The sequence below is a fragment of the Taurulus bubalis genome (assembly GCF_910589615.1).
Source record: "Taurulus bubalis genome assembly, chromosome: 3".
Classification (NCBI taxonomy): Eukaryota; Metazoa; Chordata; class Actinopteri; order Perciformes; family Cottidae; genus Taurulus; species Taurulus bubalis.
In genome coordinates, this window is record NC_136591.1 from 14,266,961 (window position 1) to 14,279,650 (window position 12,690).

The window sequence follows — 12,690 nt, forward strand, 5'->3', positions numbered from 1 at the left end:
AACTATGAAGTGTGGAGCTGCTCCATTGACAATCATTTGGTAAACATGTTCTAGATAACATTGAGAGCACCCAGAGGAATGTTCTTAGTACATACATTTTTCGTTTCACAACCAAAAACAGTAAAGTAGAATAAAGCTCATTTGGGAAAAAAAAAAAGGAAACACAAAATCAGTCTCCCATTTATTGTCTATGGAGAAGTTCCAGACTGTTTTTTTTATCTTCTTGATGGCATCACACATTTGAGACTTTTTTTGAGCGTTTTTTTTCCTGAACTGTTGTTTTTATCATGACTTTGTATTGCAGGTCGAGATTTTTTGAATGAGTTATTTAAATTGAAGATGTAACTCTGTGCTTTTCTCTCTCCTCCAGGCATTTCTGACCCCCTCGCTGCCCTCTTCTGAGTGACCATGATTGGGTACCACGATGCCTCAAGTGCCCTTATCCTCCTAGTCCTCTTGACAGGGGCTTCCTTCTTCAATCTGTCCATCTCCAAGCCGATAAACACCTCTGGAGATGTCGACATCTCATACAGAGATGCTCCTCCTGGAAGGAATGAGGAGACGCGATCAATGAAGAAAGAAGATGCAGAGGAAGAGGAAGAGCTCTTTAAAGATGTGGATCCCAAAACACTAGCGGCAGTTTTACTGGAGGCACTGAATCACTCACGAGTACAGCAAAGATCGGAGGGAGGGGAGCGTGATGAAGACGAAATGAAGGCTGAGAGGGGGGAGGTTAAAGACGACGAAGCGAGCAGAGAAGTGAGAACAATGGAGGGGGCAGACAGAGACCGAGATGGACGACAGGAGTTGGAGCTGCTGATGGCTACGCAGCAGAAGAAGCGAGAAAGAGAGGAGGAAGAGGAGAGGCAGAAAGCTCGAGAAGAAGAAGAGAAGATGACAGAAAAGGTGACCAGTCGCACCACAAGTCAGGTGGTCCAGGTCCAAGCGGAGCGGCAGCCCGCTAGTCTGGATGGAAGAGAGGAGAACGGGCAGGGCGCTGCCCCCAAGCCGGGGCCGAACGGCCCGCAACAAGGCAGCAACGAGGAGGAGGAGCAGATCAGCCCTGAGGAGCTAAAGAACCTTGAGACCATGATGAAGGAGTTCCCTCGTTTGAACACGGTCACGAAAAGGGAGAGAGATTCAGAGCAAACCCAGAGAGAGAGTAGAGGCTACAGCAGCTACAACAATATCATACCAATCAACAAAGGCCACGACCTCGCCATTTCTAAGAACAAACTGAAATGGCAGGAGGAGACGCAGAAAGGCCTGAACTTCCCAACGTTCAGGGGAGGCAATTTTATGGACGACTTTGAGGACAATAACTATGCTGGCAGTAATGCAGCACAGTTGCAGCAACCTTCAGAGCAGCAAGTGATGGAAGGGGATGAGCGGGAGGAGGAGGAGGAGGAAGAAGAAGAAGACGAGGAGGTGTTGAGTCCCGCGGAGGAGGAGGCTCGGGCCAAAGCAGAGCAGGAAGAGATGAGGAGGCAGGCGGCCGAGGCCCAGAGAGCCAAGATGGAGGAGGAGAAGCTGGCGGACATCGCCTCGGACATGCTGCTGCGCTACATGGTCAAGCAGAACAACGGGAACAAGAAGTACAGCTCGTCCCTGTCAAACGCCGCGGAGGACAAGAGGTCCAATGAGGAACAGGAGGTGGCAGAGGAGGACGATATTGATCCCCAGACCATCGACAAGCTTATCGAGATCTCCAACAAGCTCCACCTCCCCGCAGACGACGTGGTGGACATCATCAGCGATGTGGAGAAGAAAAAGAAGAAAGACGTGCCGCCCGAGATGGCGTCTCGTTGGCAACGACCTTCAACTATGCTATCATCCCAGTTCTCGTCACCCAGTGGTTTCTCAGCACCGCAGATTCCAACCAGTCAGAATAGCTTCCCCGTCTCTAAGCAACCATCCCCAGCTGTCAATCTCCTCAAAACATGGTTACGGGAGAAATCGCCAACCAAGTCACAGGATCTCTGGAGCAAACCTGTCAAGCCTCTGTTAGCCAATCAGAACCATTGGCCCAAACCTCAGAAGCCTCTGTCAATCAAACAGGACCTCTGGCTCAAATCACCCAAGTCAGTTTGGAGTGGCTACCCTTTGTACCCCTACACATACCCGTCCTACTACCAGAGAAAGCAGTACCCAGACTACTACCCCATCTATTTCCCTCCTCCACCAAGACCCAAACCCCGTTACTACGTCCACAAACCTGCTCTCACCCTCAACAACTTCCTTGGGAATTCCGTGGACGACACCTACTCTTTCCCCCCCAAGCGTCGTTACCACAGCTGGGTCCAACCCCGGCTGAGAACCCCCCCTGCGGTCCTCCAGCAGAGGCCTTACTACACCGGCTACCGGTATCAGCCGGTTCCCATCCCCAAACTTCGCTCCCCTCTCCGAATGCCTGTGATCCCGCCTCAGCAGAAGTATTATTACTCTGCCCCGGCGGCACCCGCAGCGACGAGAAATGAAGATTATTATGTGGATAGAAAGCAGCCAGAGAGCAGCAACCGTGACGATCTGGAGAAATACATACAGCAGATACTCATGAAGAGACCACTGTTGGCCTGAAAGGGGGATGAGGGAGCGAGAGTATGGGAAAAGACGAGAGATGGGTAGAACAGTATTTCTTCATTATCTTATTTTGTTTTAGATATGTAACAAGTTCCTTTCTCCTATTTGGTTTGGTTTTGATTTGGACAAGGACATTAAGGATGACTTTATTTTCCAGAGCTAGCCTGGATAATATGTCCCTTTGATTGGAAAAGGACATGAACGATACACATCTACACTCCTCCTCCATGTGGAAGGGGACACAGGACGTCCGTGGTCAGTTAGCAAAGATCTGCATCATGCTCGGACTTCTCATCCAAAATCCCAGCATGACAACATTCTCCATTTGGACATTTTACAATGCCAACAAACGAGGACGCTTGAATATGTTGTTCCCTGTACCTTTAAGAACAAATCTTTTTCAGAGTCAGATCGTACGCAGCGATGAATGCTGGTAAACGTTTCGAGGCTTTTGGAGTTCTACTGTCTAAACTCAAAGAGAACATGTGTGTGGTTACCTCAGGCAGGGGAATTATAGTATATTATATTTTATATTTCATAAACATATTCCTTCTGGAATGACCACCGTTTGTCCATATAGTGCACAACAGACTCACCTTTCATCTCGTAGAGATAACATCAAAATCATGCATATTCTCAGAATGGCCTTGTGCGGAAGCCATTCGCTTTCTCATTTTAAAGAAATGAATACATTTTTATACAAATGTATCATTTTGTGTGGTATTTGTATGAAGATGCAGCCAAAACATTTCAGCAGAACAGAACCTTCTCATTATGTACACATACCACGTTATATAAATATAATGCAGCAAAAAGCATATTTCATACAAAGGGCTTTGGAAGCCACTGCCACCACTATAATGGCTTAGATGACTCACCCTTTTGCATAACTTCAATTACCTTGTTGCTATGGTGCCAAACCCTGATCAAACTCTATAGCATTCTTTTGACGCCTTCAGAGGAGGATGCAGTGGTGGAGACACATACTGCTCTTTTAAAAAATGCGTGCATTTTAACTTAATTTAGGCTGGTGTTATTCTATATCTTATTCTATATCAATAAATGTGTTTTTTACTTTCTGCACTCAGTTTATTTTTCTAATCTGGACCATCACCAGCCTTATCCTATAAAAAGATACCCTCGATGGTTTTGTCATTGCGCCTCAAAGTGACCCTAAATCCCAAAGTTCCCTTCAGCTCAATGAAGTCAAATTAGTGCGATTTTATGATTCAACATGTATTTCTCATTAATCATTACAGGGCTCAAAAATAAAGATTGCTAGCTCGCCCAGGGAAAGTAAAATGCCACAATGGGCTAGTTTAGCAATTAAGGAGCAACTTTGCTGTCATTGATAACCGCTGATTGATAAAACAATTTGTAAAAATGTGCAAGTAAAAATTGACTAACCCTAACATTAATATTGAATTTTCTAAATGCCATCGCTCAAACATTTTATACATTTGTAGGTGAGAATTCTGAGCTGAAAATGGTTGCCTTACATGCCACTGTGACATCCCGAACATTGCGCTTCATGTTTCTTTTTTTGTACCACTTTATATTATCCACGAGATCAAGGCTGTAATCACTTTTGTAATGGAAGCAGATGGGATAATGAAATGATTCTCTGGAACTGATTCCACTGGAGATTGGATCAGTTCGCTCATATTCAGGTTTAAGTCACAATTTAAAAAAAACATGATGAACCAATTTTGTTTACTGCTTGGATTGGATGGCAGTGTTATTGTAAAAAGAAATATTTTTTAATGTGCGAAAAAAAACAGCTGAGAGTTTCTCTCTTTGCTTAAATGGCTACTGATAATCAGTAATCAATAAACACTTATTTTTTTCTCCCCGTTAACCTCTCTTTCAAATGCGTCACTGGGAACAAGAGCAGATGTAGCTCTTTTGTTTGTCTGTATTGTTGACCTATGTGGTCATCTGTTGCTAAGGGACGAGCAAATCTCAACGTCTTTGTTGTCAAGCCAAAACAGAATCATGGCATCGAAAATCTTGAATTGAAAAAGAATGTAAACATGAGGCCATTATTAAAAAAAGAGAGTGAACTGAAATGGAAATTAAAACAAAGCTTTTTGTAATTTTTAATCGTTTGTTGTTTTTTCAAGACGGAAATCCCAGATTGAGAAAGAGAAGGGGAGAAAAAAAAGAGGCTGAGATATGAAGCGGCAGACCAGAGGCGAGGGTACAGTGTCTGCACGTTTATGTATACTTGCATCTAAAAACTGCTTCTTTGAAGACGTACAAGCATCAATTAAAAAAGTATTAAAAAAATCTAATAATGACAGAAACAATGACGTCGGTGTACCTTAAAATCATAGTTTGAGTCGTGTATGCGGCGAGTGTTGTCCATGGTCTTTCTAGATGTACCTTGTTGTAACCATCGTAATAAACATGCGTTTGCTGGATGTAAATATGCGCATGTCAATGACTACTTTTGCTACACATAAAGAAACAATAAAGTAAAACTATTTTTATTACAAAAGTGCTTCATTGTGGTCGGAGATGATTTTTATGTGAGCGTGTGAGGAGACAGCAATGGATGGATGGTTGGTTTGGTGGATGATGGTCAATTGTGTGTGGATTAGGTGGCTGGATGGATGATTGGGTTATTGTGTAGAAGGGTGGATGGATGGATGGATGGATGAATGGAAGCATGGATGGATGGTTGGATGGATGAATGGATGGATGGAAGGTTTGCAGTCCTTGTAGTATTGACCAATCACATTTGAGCAGGTTTAGGTTGCGTAGAGATAAAACATGAAGGGGGAGTCATTTGTAAAAGCTGCGAGCATCATGAGCAACATCCCATTTAGCTCCATTGTATTGGCATGGGGGCCAGGCACATTAGTTACCCGGCAATTGATCAACTGTCAATGTCCCCGTCACCAGAATGAGGCCAACAACTGCTTCAGACACGGTCTGGCGCATTCTGAAAACTACACATTCTCCTCCTTATGAATAAATCTAGGGTTAAGAATGATAATCCCCCATGTAGCCCCTCGGGCCGATTACAGCACAGAGAGTAATTAAAGGTGGGAGGGAGCAAAAGACAGGATTCGGCATGCTTTGATACGTCGTGCTGCTCCGAGGTGGGGGTGTTCAGGGGGGTGATTAGAGGTTAGAGCAGGAGGTGGTGATTGTGGGCTGCAGGGATGTGCTAACACCCACACAGTGGGTGTGTTTGAGGAAACTATAGAGAGGACTTCCACAGGCTGTCAAGTGAGGTTCAGTAATTCAACCTCAGAACAACATGGACGGATGTGTGAACTGACTGGGTGGTGTGTGTGACAGAGATGCACAGGAATAAAAGACCTACTGGAATGGGATGGGGCATGCACTAGTCAGGCTGAGACACACGGCTGCACTGAAGGCTGCACCCAAAATGAAAATCCAAATGAAAAGGCTGCTGGTGAGAATAAATAGGAAGGAGAGTAGAGGAACAGAGAAGAGGAGAGATGGCGGGGTGAGGAAAAAGTAGCACGAGCTGGGCAGAGGCAGGGAGGAGGGAGGGAGAGAGGGATGAGATAAGGGAGGGAGTGGAGCGGGTTGATGGTTGCAGCTCTGCCCATGGAGAGGTGCGGTGATTCATGATGTCACGTGGTGAAGACTGGGTGACTCATCCACCAACATCATCATGCAGTCACTGCAGAGCTACCAAATCCCACACACACACACACACACACACACACACACACACACACACACACACACACACACACACACACACACACACACACACACACACACACACACGTATAGTATATGTATAGCATGCACATTCATGCAAGAAGCTGATCAAACATATTCATGAGAGTGTAATTTCTCAATAGAAATCAGGAAGCAGCATCCTCATTAGAACACTTACACCATGTTTACATACTAATAAGCAACATGCAGTACCTGCTGGCAACTTCATCTCCTCTTGGTATTAACATATCATCTATGTCTGGTTGTGATATCTCGATGATGACACCTGGGCCCTATTTCTCGTACATGGTTCAACAAAGTCGAGTAAATGTCCTATTATCCATCTTAAATTAGCGAGATGATTGACATCAGGCTAACTCGGTTTCTCCACGGCAGATCCGTGCTGAAACGGTCTCGTTAATTCTAACCAGACGTCAGTCATCTGGATAAATTCACGTGCCCGTTCCTCTTCAGAAGTGATAATAATTGAGCACTGACGCCACGATCTTCTAACAGTACAATGGCAAATAAACTCAGAGGAACCTTCTTTTTTTTCTCCGCTGAGAAGCAGGAGATGATCATGAACGCATATGAGGAAGTCAATACCTTAATCATTGCAAACGTCTAATGCTGCATTCACAGCAAACAATTCACAATGTTTTTGCAACGTTTTAGCTGTGAACGCAGCTTAACACCGCCCCCGCTGCGAGGCATAAGCATCGCAAATATATTAGATGCTAATGCGTCAGTGCTGGGAAAATGTATCGGCTAATTTTAAGTGCTTCATCACCCAAATCAATCAGATTATATTTATTTAAATATGCCTGCTGGCAGTAGTATATGAATAAACATATACTTATGAGGATATACGTACTGCATGTGTGTATGTATCATGTACTATGTATGTGTATATTCATGTAGGTGTAGATTATCATATAACTAGGAGTTTGAATATGTGTATGGGCAGATCAGTATCTATGTATTATTCATAATCAGAAATTCAATCAATCGAAGCAGTGAAAAGAAATTGGGTATGATTCTCTGTATTCTTATCACAATCACCTTAATCATGTTCTACAATAATGATATGTATGGTGTACTAATAACACTGTCATATAATTATGAGTGCTTTCAACACATCCATAAGTTTCTTAACACGAACAGCACAGCATGCAGCGGCTGATAGTCTATACAGTCTGTGAGACGTGTGGTGATCAATGTCCGCGGCTCGAGAAGCTCTCAGAAATGATTCCTTGTCGGCAGAATCGATTACGCTCGTACAGGAAGTCATCAAGATGTGAGAACGGATCTTGGCAATCTGGAAGAACTCTCTCCCTTTAAAACTAATATAACTAATATCGCTCCTTCATCAATGAGGAAGGGAGCTGCCTTTTTTGTCCGGTCGGAGTAGTCTTTACACATCAGTGGCGGGCCGTCAGGGCCTGCTAAGCCTTCTCTGCTGGCCTAAACAGAATTACAAAGTTTACATTTTAATTTTAAATTTGTATATATATATATATATATATATATATATATGTATGTATATATATATATATATTTATATAATTCAAAGTTATAGCTATTTTATAGTTTAATTGTTTTTCACAAATGCACTACATGTATTATAATATTTTTTCCCTATTAGCTTATTTTGTCATTGCACAGCTCCTGTGTTCCTCTGTTGCCTTGCCTTCAGCCTGTTTATCTATGGACTCGAGAGCTGATTAAACTATATGAGAAGGCCTTCTAGCATCTGTTTTGGCCCGCATGAGCATTAACGTGTGCTGTGATTGATCAGTGTGTCAGTACACACTCAGTGGGAGTGCATGGCCACCTGTTGCATAAACTGTACAACCTTTTTTTTTAAGGAGAGCGGATGGACTTTGTCTTTAATGAACAGCATCTGGTAAGTTTCCTGCTTTGTGTATTTTTTCATCATTTCTGTATGTAATATTTGTTCACTTATATTAAAAAAAATCTTCAACTAATTTCATTGATTCAGTCTTTATCAATTTAATTTACGACCCCTAAGTCTCACTGGTAGCGTGGCCGAGCGGTCTAAGGCGCTGGATTAAGGCTCCAGTCTCCTAGGAGGCCATATATTTATTTTGTTCAACTATAATGAAATACGTTAACTAGTAATTATTGTATTCACAAAACATACAACAATGTCATACCACTTTTGGTAATTATTCAAATGAATTACAGTTGTTAATTAACCATATAGCAAATACTGATGCAATTTGGTGTGCTCATCTCCCAGAATAAACTGTTGGCTTCTCTAACGTTAATCGTCCATGACATTACATTAGATTTCATTAGCTGACGCTTTTATCCAAAGCGATTTACAATAAGTGTATTCAACCATGAGAGTGCAAACTCAGAACAACAAGAATCAAGAAAGTACAATTTTCACAAGAAAGCCAACCTAGAAAGTGCTATAAGTAAGTGCAATATATTTTGTATAAGCATAGTCGAAATAACGTGTGTTATGAAGCGTGTCGATAGGGGAATGTAAACAATACCTGGGAGAAAAAGATCAGGACGAAATGTTACTCTACGCCGGCAATAGTGCAACCCGGAAGCAGTTAGACCTCTTGCCTTCAATCTAAAGTGAGTAAGTACATCATCGAGTGACAGTCCCGTTTCTTTTTTTTTGCACGTTACATATTTTTGTCAAATATATTTGGACACTTGCTGCTTTATATTTTGTACACCTCTTTTTTATTTTCTATTTCAGCACTTTAAAACTTTAAATCGAATCCATAGAGGGACAGAGGGAGAGCTTTTACTCTGAAAATATTGCATCGAAAAACGTATTGTTGTCGTTGTGGATCCGAACACAGGCAGCAGGCAGGCTTCTTGCAGTGGTGGGCTCAGTCTGCCAGACGACACACGTGTCAAATTCAGTTTGACGTTAAAATAAAAGTTTGTAACTCGTGAGAGACGGACCAACTAATCTGAGCTCCAGTTGGGTTTGGGTCTGCGACGTGAGTCGAAATGAAGCCGCCCGCTCGCAAACGAAATAAACCAGATCGCAACCTGAACACTGAACCGCCACAGTCCGCGCCTGAAGAAGGGACCTGTCAGTGGCAGCGAGTCGAGCAGAAGAACCTCCTGCAAGCCCTGAAGACCCTTCACAGGATCACTGGAGGGAACGGAGACATCGACTACGACTACCTGAAGAAACACGTCCCGACTCGGTCCATTCCAGAGGTACGCGACTCATCCATTGAGCAACCCTTCATTTCAGCTCGAAGCTGTGTGTCTGTGCGTTAATAAGGCTGTCCCTGCCTTCCTTCCTTTAGATCCAGTCTGTGGTGGAATATTTAAAGAACAGTGTGATCTCTTTGGCGAGCATCAAGCTGAAGAAGAAAAGATGGGAGGAGAAGAAGTTCCGAAAGCCCATCGAGTTGTGGACCAGCATGGCTTCTACTCTTGCTGGAACGCACGAAGAACCCATTTCCACAGCTTTCTCTCAGGTACTGCACTCCAAGCCGAGATTATCAATACGTCATGTTGGCTGTTAGCTCGGTCCTCTTATCTGGTTTCTGATTCTCATGTACATCATGAAAGTGTAGTGATACAACTTATAACACTCAGTCATCTTTGGCTCATGTCGTTCTGATCCTCCCGCCATTATCCACTTCTCCCTGTGTTTCTCAGATGCTGATCGTGTCGTCCACAGAGCCTTGCACCCTCAGGTACTGTGACCCCCCTCAGGTCCACAGACCACCCACAGACCAGCTTGTCGGTCGCACCGTCCCTTTCAGACCAATGCCTCAGGTGCCAGTCAAAGGTATGGACCTCCAGTTTCTCTGTGTTATCAAATGTATTCAAATATTGCTGATCACTATGTATGGATGTAAGATTTGCATCTCTTTGTTGTCTCTTTGTTATGTATGTCTATTTTGAGTCTCTGTGTGGTTGTTTATGTCTGTTTATGGTTGTTTTGAGTCTCTTTAGCTGTTTATATCTCTTTGACTCGTGCTCAGATGTGTTTCTACTTTCCTCCACGTTACTGTGATGAAGGAGCATATTACAGCTTTTACAATGTAAGATTTCCTCCATCTTAGTTGCGCGTCCTGGCACCAACGCAGCTCGTCCTGTCGTGGTACTCAAGACTCCAGGACCAGCCATGGGCCCAGCACCATGCCAAGTGGTTAAAGTGATGAGTGGCGTAGTACCTCCACCCCAGCAACAGCTTTCTACCACAGCTAGAACCTCACCTGCTAGCACCCCCTCCTCTCAGTCTGCAACCATCTCCTGCCAACCGGGTGCAGCAGCAAAAATACTAGCCGCGCCTGCTACATCGCCACAACCCACCTCACAGACTGCAACTCCAGTTACAGGACACGACACACCCAGTTCTGGCTCTGGAGCAGTGGTAAAGACTCAGAGTGTTGGCAGCTCTCAAATCCAAACTCCCCAGCAGCCCTCGGAGCAAAGCCCCACCACCGTCTCCACCGGCTCTACATCAAAGTCTGATTCATCCGGTCCTCGCGCGTCCCTCTCCTCCTCTGCCAGCGGCCAAACTCCGGTCCCCAGCAGGGCACCGTCCTCCGGCGCCTCTTCTGACCCCTCGAAGCCCCCGCTCTCCAGCCCTGCCGCGGCATTCCACGCCAACTTTGGTCGCAACTACAAGCATGCCACTAAAGACAGTCCCAGGGTGTTCGGCGTCAAGAGCGTGGTGGACTTCGAGAGGATCTATCGCTACTTGAGCGGCATCCACCAGCCGAATGATGACTTGTGTCATCTCACCCCCATGGGTGAGTCAGAGATCTTCTTATCTTCATTCATAAAATATAATAAATTTTGTCCACCTACAATACAATCCCAGCCCCCATCACACATACAGCGACTGTCCATGTTTCTGTACTTATTTTTGTTGTTTTTAGCATTGCAAATGTTTCCCGTACCGCTGCATTGACATGAACCAGTTGTCTAATGTCCTCCAGAGAGTGCCATCATGTTGGACCTGTTGATGTCTCTCCCAGAGGAGCTCCCCCTGCTGGACTGCAACAAACTGCACAAACATCTGATCCAGGTACAGTAAAGTGAGTGCAGAGGATGACATTTTGTGATGGTGCAGAGCAGAGAGACAATGGGACCAGTAACAGGTCAGCGGGGCGGGGAGCTGGTCTCGTCGGACTCGTGTTCGCTCTCTGCTTCATTCTGTCGACCTCAAGTGGGGCTTTTCTTATCTAGATACGGAGGTTATTGTGAAAGGAAGTCTCTGATAGCGCCACTTCTCCCATTATTATCTGTCACACAGACTACGTCAGACTACGCTGAACCGACCCACCAAACAACATGACCTGATTAGATTAAATGGATATTTAAAAAAATATATCTGGCAAGCCCCAAAGTCCAGATCATAGTACAGACTGTAGAGAAAGTAGAACACGTCACTGCTTTTTGCTAAAGGCTGAGTGGCCTTTTCCTCTTGACAAACCTGCCAAAGAACGCAGACGAAGTCGCCCTTTGAGTTTGCTCACTTTTGTACTTTGCGTTACCTTCAGGTGTACCAATGTCTCTCATCCACCGCTGACTCCAAGATGGCGGGAGAAATGTTTAAGGAGCTGAAGGATGGACTCTGTGCTCGAGACGGCAAAAGAACAAACAATCAGCAGAGTGCCGCTGCTCAGAGCGCTGCCGGCGGTGATGCTACGGCCAGCGGAGGGAAGAAACTGCAGGCTGATGGAGCTGAAAACCAATCGCCAAGGAGCAGTAACGCATCGGGCCAATCAGGGCCATTGGGGGACGCGGATGAGATGGGCCTCTTCCCCGCCCTCAACCCTTTTATGGTGCCACTGAAACTGTTGATGCGCAAATAGGTCAAAATATACAACAAAAACGTGCAGTTTGCTTTAGTTATGTCTACGTTCTATAATTGTACATTATCTTTACGGATTATTTGGTCATCGTTTGTCTCTGAGGTTGAATATCGAAACAGAATCTGGAGTATTGAAACTTGTCTGGTTCGTCGTCTCGTTTACTTACTCGTTGTTCAGATAGTTTATTTCAGTTTTATTTCGACAAAGTTCTTGTTCAGCTACTTTTATTGATTGACATTAAACACCGATGCTTTAAGAAGTTTGGCTTATTTTGTTAAAGGTCCTTTTTTGTTGAAAGGGAGATTCTTGACTGGGCTTTTTCAATAAAAAAATGTTATTGTTTATTTATACTGTTTATTGCTCTGTAGATCATTTTCTTTAATTGTTTGAATTATAAAATGTCAGAAAAAAACTGAAAAAGGCATGTCAATTTATCAGAACAATGTTCAAAAGATCTACAATTTACTATCTTAGAAATGCAGTAATATTCACATTTGCCTAGCTATGATCTGTGTCTTTTTTGCATTTCTGCTTCTCAAACTAAAGTGATTATTCTATTATCAAAAGA

The 12,690-nt window shown here is 44.0% G+C and overlaps 2 protein-coding genes across 2 annotated transcripts; both read left to right on the top strand.

Annotated features, from left to right (window-relative positions):
• Positions 1-408: 408 nt before the first annotated feature.
• Positions 409-2,577, top strand: vgf (VGF nerve growth factor inducible; the record flags this gene model as incomplete). Its single annotated transcript, XM_079215652.1, has 1 exon — positions 409-2,577. One exon carries the CDS (start codon positions 409-411, stop codon positions 2,575-2,577), a length of 2,169 nt encoding a protein of 722 aa, XP_079071778.1.
• Positions 2,578-9,285: 6,708 nt separating this feature from the next.
• On the top strand, positions 9,286-12,396 carry snapc2 (small nuclear RNA activating complex, polypeptide 2; the record flags this gene model as incomplete). The annotated part of the gene is made up of 6 exons (XM_079215653.1): positions 9,286-9,501; positions 9,594-9,767; positions 9,952-10,084; positions 10,362-11,054; positions 11,244-11,332; positions 11,808-12,396. 6 exons carry the CDS (start codon positions 9,286-9,288, stop codon positions 12,120-12,122), a joined length of 1,620 nt encoding a protein of 539 aa, XP_079071779.1. The 3' UTR covers positions 12,123-12,396.
• Positions 12,397-12,690: the final 294 nt, after the last annotated feature.